The sequence below is a fragment of the Limulus polyphemus genome, unplaced genomic scaffold (genome assembly GCF_000517525.1).
Source record: "Limulus polyphemus unplaced genomic scaffold, Limulus_polyphemus-2.1.2 Scaffold7896, whole genome shotgun sequence".
NCBI classification, from domain to species: Eukaryota; Metazoa; Arthropoda; class Merostomata; order Xiphosura; family Limulidae; genus Limulus; species Limulus polyphemus.
In genome coordinates, this window is record NW_013673506.1 from 3,384 (window position 1) to 13,780 (window position 10,397).

Consider the following 10,397-nt stretch of genomic DNA (forward strand, 5'->3'; position numbering starts at 1 on the left):
AAGACGTGTGACCTGAAAAAGCCACTGTCGAAGAAGAAACTCTATTGGGTTTTGAGAAGGGAAACAGTTGTTACGACAGCAGAGGTCACGTTACGCTAGTAACACGTCATTTTCTCGAAGCCTCGTGAATCCTCGGGAGGTTACTAGATTTCGGTATTCTTTTATATATAAGACGGTCAAGACGTGACGGCAACAATGTAATGCTGTGTAATTGAACTGCGGACAGAGAGAGACGTATCGTTGAGCACGTGAGACGTTTGTTGTGAATTATAGCGTTTGTTATATCATGACCGTGGAAATTAACTGTAATGCAAAGTTGTATTTAGAAAGAATAAACCAGTTTTATTTAAGAAAGGACTTGTGTCGCTAAAGTTTCTTCAGAAAGAAATTATACGGAAAATTAACTAACTATCAGAGACGTAACAAATTGGTGTCAGAGAGTGGGAATAAAAAAAAATGGAAACGAGAAGCTGCAAATCAAACTACAGTATAGCAGATTTGATGGCAGCAATACAAGAACAGCAAAAAAACAAGAAGAACGAGAAGAGAAGCAAGAAGCGAAATTACGGCAGTTCTTGGAGGAAAAAGAAAAAGCAAGAAGAGAAATTACAGAAGTTCTTGGAGAAAAAAGAAAAGAAACAAGAAGAACGAGAAAAGAAACAAGAAGAGAGATTACGGCTGTTGTTGAAGGAAAAAGAAAAGAAACAAGAAGAGAAATTACAGCAGTTGTTGGAGGAAAAAGAAAAGAAACAAGAAGAGAGACAACAGCAGCGGCAAGAAAACCTGCAACAGTGGCAGCTCACACAGCAAAATAAACAAGAGAGACTACAGCAGTGGTTGGAGAAGAAAGAAAATAAACAAGAAGAGATATTACAGCAGTGGTAACTGGAACAAGAAAGGAAACAGAAAGAAAGTCTCCAACAGTTACAGGAAAGTCAGCAGCAACTACAGACAGATGTAGAGACGGACAATTGAGTCGGGCGCGTGTGTCGTTCGTTGTGAATTATAGTATTTGTTTAAGTTATAGCGTGACTGTGGACATTAAGTGTATTGCAAAGTTGAATTGAGAAAGAATAAACTAGTTTTAGTTAAGAAAGGACTTGTATCGCTAAAGTTTCTTCGGAAAGAGTTTTTACGGAAAATTAACTAACGACCAGAGACGTAACAATATCTTGATGTTCTGAGCGTTTGCCCAACATTTTCTATTCCTTGTCTATTGTTAAGGTTGATGCACACAGCAAAAGATTAGTCCAATTATATAGTAACTTTTCTTATTACATACGTTTTGGTCAAGTTATTTAGTTGACTGAAATGTCTTGACTAATATAATAGTTACATGAGAAGGTCGGAAAATTAAAAATCCCAGTCATTATTTCTTCTATCAATGGGACTGATCTAACAACTTATGTGATGTGGCATTCTGGGAAGTTCTGGTGAACTTAGAATTGAATATAAACTTAAAGAAAGTTCCGTAGAATTCACCTTGTTTCTAGTGTGAAGTGAACTCAGTCAGAGTTGCTTTTATTGCAAAATGAAACAACTGTGACCAATCTATATTTCTATAGAGTTGATTTATTCAAGCTCTGCATATATATACCTTACAGTCTTCTCAGTAATATGTTGGTTCAGTTTTACCTGAGAGCTCCCAAAACAAATGGGGATGGCCAGGTGGTTAAGGAGCTCGACTCGCAATCTGCAGGTCGCGGGTTCGAATCCCCGTCCCACCAAATATGCTCGCCCTTTCAGCCGTGGGGGCGTTATAAGTGACTGTCAGTCCCACTATTTGTTGGTAAAAGAGTAGCCCAAGAGTTGGCGGTGGGTGGTGATGACTAGCTACCTTCCCTCTAGTCTTACACTGCTAAATTAGGGACGGCTAGCGCAGATAGTTCTCGTGTAGCTTTGCGCGAAATTCAAAACAAACAAACACAAATGGGGTATTTTACTGACATTTTAAAATATAAGGTTAATTTGATATTGTTTTTAGTTGTTTATTTTTCTAAACCAAGCAGTAATAACACCATAATTGGAATATTAAATTAAGCGAACTTGGATTTTACATCAATAACTTCGTTAGGTATAGATTTTATTTATGTGCATACATATTCATTATGTTATTTTTGAAAGAATAGCATGATGTTCTTCTTCCCGTTTCTGCGTATCATAGTTTTCTGTACAATTTAGCGGTGCGCACAAGTGTGTGAAAAACAACAAAAACAGTGATCGTAAAGTCATGTTATTCGAGTATGGCCTAGTGGTTAGTGCGATCGGTTTGCAATTGGCGGGTCGAAAGTTCAAATTCCATCACCAAACATGCTCGACCTTTCGTTATAAAGACTTGTATAGCCTCACGTTTATTTGATAAAAAGAGGAGCCAAAGCTTTAGCAATGAGTGGTGTTGACTAGATCATAGATGACTTTCTATCACTCCTAAATTAAGGACGGCTAGAGTAGCTTTGCGCGAAATATATTATTTGAATATTGCTCTTTCAGTATTTCAATCTTAGTAATTTGATGTTATTCATTTTATTATATACGTCATTGAAAATAAATATTCTTCACCTGAAAGTAAATTTTTACGATTGCAGTTGTTAAATTGGGCCGGAATAGAGTTCCGCCCCTTTCTTTTTTTCAGATCATTAACGGTCCTCGTCGTCTGATTGAAAGAAAAAGTGGCGTTAGTAGTCAGAAAGTAACCCAAGGGAAATTTTAAGGCGTGCTTAGTTCTGATATAACTAATATAAGTCTCTCGCTGCTGTAAGGCGAGTTGCGACTGAAAGCTCATTGGGAAATGTATCATGTAGATGTGATTACAATTCACATTGATCTCTGGATTCTTACGAAGTAACACAGACAGAATCCAATTATTTTCGAACCTGAAATAAGTATCAACAACATAAAAGTGAGTAAAGAAATATATTCATAATCCTGTGCGTTTTATTCTAAATCATATGAATAAATAATTATGTATGAAAATGAAAATATAAATTAAACATGAACTTTATACATTCTTTTAGTTTTGCTGATGTTAATACTAATAGTAACGAGTAATACTAGTAACAGCACCGGCTCCCTTTTCAGCCATTACAAATTTTGTACAATTCCATTAGAAACTTTATTATTAAGTTTTACTTTTGATATTAGAAATAAACGATCTTATATTATTTAATTAGACACCAATGCTTCGAAACTTTGTAATTGTACCGTCAGTTTTGGTTTTTGTTTTACTCTAGTAAACGCTCCAGAAGAAGCTGTAAAGCGTAACGCTGATTGTTTAATTAAATAAAAACTTTTTGGTGTTATAAATATAAGGTCGTATATTTCTACTATTAATGTGTTCTATACATCAATATGCACTACAGAAATTAAATAATACTTTGGCTGTTGTGATAAGCGTAGTAAAAAAATACTGTAAGTAATACTAGAACTCAGAAGTAATAAATAGATGCTTTCCAATATGTAATTCCTCCACGCAGTAAGCATCGTTAAATTAGTTTCGTGCTATCAATTAGTCGAATTGTATGCTAATGATACGTATTTTATTTATTGTTTTTTTTTGTCGTATAAGCTGTAGTATTTTGCCACAAGCTATTTAACATCATACATTTATTGACCGTCAATAAATTGAATAATACATTATTAATTTCTTTTCGAACTGTTTAACCTGTTAGTGTTATACTATTAGTATTATTAGTAATCGTAGTAGTAGTAATAGTAGTTTCGCACTGTAAGTTACTTAGTTAAAAGTCTTTTACTTACACAGATGCCATGAGCAGATTACTTTTGCTTGTTTTAAGGTTCACTTTCACTGTTTCAACGTAGTTAAAACAAGATATTGTTTGTATATTCTTACCCTTTTTATTCTTGGCTGAAAATATTTCAATTTCGTATCTAAAACATAAACTTCATTAGTTAAACTAGGGTACAGAAATTTGGTTATATTTGAAGAACATTGGTAATGGGAATTGTTTTGAAATTCCAGGGTATAAGTGGCTCTTTCTATATCATGGGATGGGAGCTGCAAGTGTTAAGAATGAAGACATGAAAAGTGGTGGGTAAGAGGATGAATTTATGTGGTCTTTGATTGGCAGTTGTTATACTTATAGACCATCTGAACAAGCAGATGGCATAAATATGAAATTATATAGTGAGACCAGGCTTGCTAATAATAAGAATACTGAACCAATAAAACGGGAGACTAATTTTTAACACATTGGTTACAATTGTATGTATTATACAGTTGCCACAGTATAATTAGGGTAACATTTATGGAAAAGTGATTATTGCATAAATAGGTTTGAATGTTTTGCTATTGTTGAGATAAAAAATAAATGTAATTTTAGTTCCTGGTTTTCAGAATGCTACTTTTCAGGCCATTATACAAGATTTATCAGTTATAGGGATAATGATCGAGTTAAAATATGATTTGTTACAGATTTAGGAATTTTAAGAAATAACTTTCTTTTAATTCAAGATAGGAAAAGAGGAAAAGGATAACAGGAAAGATCAAACTAAATTGTATTACTTAAAATATACAAGAGAAAACCATGAATAATTGCCATAAGTTTAAGAAGTTTAAATTGACAAGTAGTTTGGGAGATTTACAGTACTATGGGGAAAATAGTGATTTGTTTTTTTTTAAAGAAATTCAAAAAGGCTAATGAGAAACATATGGCTGATAATGTTAAAATTTAGGACTTTTTTTAATATGTTAAAGGTAAAAAAAATGCTAGAATGGGGATTTAGCCTTTAATTAAAGAATGTTGATGGCAATGTATTTGTTGAAGATTAAGATGGCTGATGTTTTAAATGTACTCTTTTTGTTTTTACAAGGGAAGATATTAGTAATAGTCCTAATTCTTCAGGAGCATTTTGCTAAAACACAAACTGCAACTGTGGTTTGTGATTTAGTGAAATGCCCTGAAAAAGCTGTAAAGCAAAATGTTGATGTCAAATTCAAGAAAAATAAGAAATTTGGTGTTATAAAGTCATTTATTATTAGCATTAATATGTCTTGTATGCACCAATATGCACTACAGAAATTAAATAATGTTGTAAATCTTGTTTTCAAAGCATTATTTTTAATACTTATGGTAGTAATCAATCATGAATGGTTTCTTTGTACACTAAATTTTTCAACTTTGTTTTTATCTGTCTCCCTAGCCATTATCATGAGGATGCATATGCATCTTTGAAAATGAGAATTGAATTTAAAGGGCTTGAAAGTGCTTGAAAAAGGGTCTTTTTTTGCAAAAGAACCTGAAAAGTACTTGAAAATATTATAATAGCAGAATATATATATATATATATATATATATATATATATATATATATATTGATATGTTTGACTTTAATGCATGTTGCAGAGTTGAGTGCAATAAATAGTCTTTCTTTTCTTTTTTACTCTAAATTTGTATGTTGAACAAATAAACAACATGGAATCTGATTGATTCAGTGGAATCTGATTGATTTAGATTTTAGCTTCCAAAAAGTGCTTCAGAAACATTCTGAGAGTGCTTAGAAAGTCCTTAAAGTGCTTGAAATTGATCTGAGCAATTTGGTGTGAACCATGTATCATACTTGTGTGTTATGTAAATATGGTTTGAAGTGGTATTATATTAGTCATAAAATACATTTTTTATGAACTTCATGTAGGATCCATTTAAGTGGATTAAGATTTATGTTTCTAAATCCATTTCTTATTGTACTGATTAGCTGTGTTGACATTAAGTCATGCATTCTGTTATTAAAAAAAGTATGCTACAAAGGTTTCTCAAATTTTTGAGGAGACTTCTTTTGAATGTAATAGCTATTGTTTATGAAAAATTAGTGTGAATAACTTTTAAAGGATTTTCATATGTGGATCTTTGGTATTTCCACAATGTGTGTGTGTATATAAACTGATTTTAAGGCATCATTGTAGTTAATTTTGGGGATCTTTTCCATTTGGTGCCCACCAACAGTACAAAAATGATCTTTTCTGTGGAAAGCATATAGCAACATCCCAAATGTGAATAGTTATTTTACCACCATAAAACTGTAAATCACAGTGAAAATTTAGTAGATCCTAAAACTTGCAGTCATACCCAAAATATTGAAAGTATATGGCACAGTTTAAAGCGAAGAAATAAGCTTTAATGTGGAAATCATCACCAAATGGTTGACTCTTATCTCTGTGAATTTATATTTAGAAATAGAAACAAAGATGAAGATTTATTCAAAAAAATATTGTTTAATATCACCAAATTTGCTAAATAAATATCATATAATGTTTTTTTTATTAATTATTTTATTTCATTGCATTACTTAGATTCATTTGGAGTTTAAACAATACAATTTTATATTCATGTTTCTAGTGAAAATGGGCCCAACTGCTTTCTATCATTTGGCAAGTTCACAAAAAACCAGTTTTTCAGTAGGAAGTGGTTAATTTGAGGTTATTGACAGAAACTGCGTAATTATTTATGCTGCTTGGCCTTGACTTTTAAGGTGAGTTGGAGGTATTAGAAGGGTTTTATTTTTTTTCTTCTTTCACGCTGTTGTCAATTGATACTACACATGGTACAAATGTATAAGGTAAAGCAACAGCCAAGGTTTTATTATTGCAACTATTTCATTATGAGACGGATCATAATTAAACAAGTTTTAGACAATTTCTTACACTGAGATAAAAAATATTAGGAAACTTCATTTTCATGTGCAGATTGGAATTATTAAATTTGACTGACGGTGCTAGAAGATTAAAAATTCTCTATTGTAGTAGATTTAATACAACTTTTTCTTTTTTCAACATCTAGGGGAAAAATGATTCCTTTTTTTATTATCACATACTATGTGTAATGGCTGGATAGTTGTTATATTTCAAAATGCCCTACTATTAGTATTTAATCAGTAAACCTTTCTACCCATATGGTTTTCTTTAACCTATTTGTAAAGGTTTATGCATTTTCAGAGGTGCTGATGAGATAATTTCTTTAGACTCTTGAAGTTGGATCCTAGTTTAAAAACTTACACAAAGTTTCATTTGTAGATTTGAGACTATAAAAGAAATGTATGAGGACAGATATATGTAGTTCATGATTAAATGTTTCAGTGGAGTTGTTTTTTACCAGCTTGACAAAGGAAATTCTGGTGTTGATATCTTCTGTTACATTAAATCTGTTACAAAGCTGAGCATATAAACATATGTACGATACATATTTTCTTGTTGCACACTAAGAATATTAAGTCGCAGCCAAATGTAATGTGTTGAGAAATATTTATATGGATTATGTTTGGACTTCAACAATTGTGAAGTAAGTTAAAAGAAATTAAATGCATATGCATGTTTTTTTATGTGTATTCAGAATATTTTCATAATTGGAACTTAGATACTTTTTGTGTTATGCCTTAGAAAGATTATTTGCACGCAGAAAGATGCCCTCCACAGTGTAGCGTTTAATAAACCAAATAATTTACATGATAGAAGTCTAATTTAATTGCAGTTATGTTAATTTGATATTAAACATATGTATTGCTGCAATATCTGAAATTTTTATTAAAATGGATATATCTCACTTTTAACAGGTAAATTTACTTGAAATGCAAAGTTTTAAACAAAGAAAACAATGCTCCTGGCCAGAGAAAGTTGGCATCATTGACATGGAGGTATACTTCCCTTCTTTATATGTTGACCAGGAAGAGTTAGAAGTACATGATTGTGTCTCTCGTGGGAAATACACAATTGGTCTTGGTCAATCCCAGATGGGCTTTTGTTCTGACAGAGAAGATGTGAACTCGCTTTGTTTGACTGTAGTCCAGAGACTTGTGGATCGGACTAAAGTTGGTTATAAGCATATTGGCCGCCTAGAGGTTGGCACAGAAACAATTATTGACAAGTCTAAAAGTGTGAAGTCTGTACTGATGCAACTGTTTAAAGATTCTGGAAATACAGACATTGAGGGAGTGGATACCACAAATGCCTGTTATGGAGGAACAGCTGCTCTTTTTAACTCTCTATCATGGGTTGAGTCTAGTGCATGGGATGGTAAGTTTGGATATACATATTTCATATATTTTTATTGGCATATTCAGTAATGAGCGAGTATTTGTCAATATAATATATTAGTTTAGTTACACAGATAATATCTACTGGTGGATTGTATGTGAATAACTAGTCTTTAGGAGGAGAATATTTAATAGTATTAAGTGTTAGAAGGTAACTTACTTTACAATGTCTGTGTTATGTCTCACTATTATTGATCATTGCTGTGTACAATTTTCCTTTCACCTAACATTGTGTCAAAATTATTTTATTTTCAAACTTCAAGAGTAATGTACAAATGGCTTTATTTATTATACTCCAAATATTTATCAAACTATTTTGTTTTTTCTGATTAAGGTAATGAGAAAGACAATTTTTTTTAGTTCTGAGGGTTAGACGTTAATTTAAGTGAAATAATTAGTGATGTTTTTTTTATTTTCCAGCCTGTATGTATCTCTCCTTCTCTAGTCAAATATTTAAAATACCTAAATGAGCTTTTATTTTTTTGACACAGTGTAGTAAAAGAAATATTAAAGAGAGTATTGATTTTCCTGATCAACAAATGTGCTGGTCTGTGATTGGCTAAAATCCAACTTTTTAAGAGGGTGTGATTAGTTAAAATCTAACTTTTAAAGAAGGTGTGGAGTATAACTCTAGGAAATCAACTGTAGACCCCCTCAGCTGCTGTTTCGTGTGATTTGAACTTCACATTCTTTTGCATTACAAGATAGGTGTATACAATAATAAGCTAAGACAAAAATAATTGTACTTTGATTTTGTGTTTGAAATGAAGACATTGAAACCTAAACATCTCAGTATTTTAACAGTTTGAAACATTAAGAGTTTATAGTTCCATTATTTTAATTTAGATGTTTGCTAGAGGGCACATGGTATTAATATCAAGTAAGTTCATAAAAGTAATCCCAGGATACCTACAATGTTTTAGAACGTTAATGATTGAGAGGCTTTTCAAAATATCTAGAAACAAGAATAAATTGTATATGTGAGAATCGATGATGATAGTGATGATTGAGTCAGTTTTGTTTGCTGAGTGATTGAGAGGCTTGAAGTATTCAGATCAGTGTTAATTATTGTGTATATTCAGTTATTCAATCAGTTACCATGAAATTGTATGATTGTTGAAGTACGTTTATTTGTATGTTACCTGTAATATCACGAGTAAGTAAATATCTATTAAATTTAAAACATTAGTTGAGAACTAGGACCTACATTTCTGTACAAGTGATAGTGGTCTGTATCAATCCTTAAGGAAGAAATATATTAATGTGATATCTTAATGTGAACTAGACTTTACATTATTTTCTCCTATTAATTTAAAATAACAGATCTAATGAAAGAACACGTTACAAAAATTGCCAGTAGAGTTCAGTGTTTCACTTCATTAATTTCACTGCCATTACCAGAAACTTGAAAAATAAAATCTTTTCATACTGTTCTATAAAAATGCACTTTAAAATAAAAACAAAACAAAAACACTGAATAAAGTTAGACACATTTCACCTTGTGTACAGTGATGGAAGTAAAATTTTGATGTAAATGTTAAGGTTCAAACCTTAGCCTAGACAACAGATTGTGAAGAAGCTCTATTCCCATAATAAACGTAAAGTCTCAAGTTTTACTTCAAAGGAAAACTTGTGTATCTTTAACAGTTAAATTTGTCAAAATTATTAGATTTTCTTTAAATAAAGTAGAGAAGAAACATAAAAACCAAGGAAGATTACAGAAGGCCATCTAGCTAATTGAGGTCGAACATTGTCACTTTTCATATAACTAGAATTAAAGATCACTAACTAAAGCCAAATGAAGCTTCTCACATTCATATTATTATAACATAACGTTTTGGGACAACATGGGACCTATTGGTCCATCCCGGCTGTTCCATCCTCTAAACTGAATTAAAATGATTAAAAAAAAGAAATCTTAAAGCCAGCCCTTTTTATTCATATACTTATCAAGCTTTTTCTTAAACTCGCTTAAATTTACTGCTTCTACAACATCTGAAGGCAACCCATTCCAAAGGCCAACCACCCAGTTAGGAAAATGAAACCGTCTTAGCTGAAGATGACTCCTATCTTGCCCAAATTTATATTTGTGGTCCCTAGTTCTACTATTCTCATTGTTAAATATAAAAAAGATGATACATCAACACTATCAATTGTCTTTACAATCTTAAACACCTCAATCAGAACCCCCCACTAACTCTTCTTTTTTCAAGAGAAAACAAATTGAGATTTCAGCCTCTTCTTGTATGACAACCCCTCCATCCCAAGCACCATTCTAGTAACCCTTCTCTGAAACCTTTCCAACAGTTCAATGTCTTTCCTAAGGTAAGGAGCCCAAGGCTGAACACAATATT

General features: G+C 31.9%; 1 protein-coding gene across 11 annotated transcripts in view; it reads left to right on the forward strand.

The window, feature by feature from the left end:
* The first annotated feature begins 2,228 nt into the window (after positions 1-2,228).
* The window catches only part of LOC106474947 (hydroxymethylglutaryl-CoA synthase 1-like), an 18,958-nt gene continuing 10,789 nt past the window's right edge, over positions 2,229-10,397 (forward strand). For 5 of the 11 annotated variants that reach the window (XR_002614066.1, XR_002614067.1, XM_022403203.1 and 2 more), the window contains exons 1-4: positions 2,229-2,899; positions 3,980-4,048; positions 6,354-6,486; positions 7,564-8,023. Coding sequence is in view for 9 of the 11 variants with exons in the window: in XM_022403203.1 (XP_022258911.1) it covers positions 7,579-8,023 (445 nt within the window). In the remaining 2 variants the exon portion in view is untranslated. Of the gene's footprint in view, positions 2,900-3,358; positions 3,409-3,979; positions 4,053-6,353; positions 6,487-7,563; positions 8,024-10,397 lie in introns of those variants that run through there. The other 6 variants (XM_022403204.1, XM_022403205.1, XM_022403206.1 and 3 more) reach the window with 6 other exon arrangements.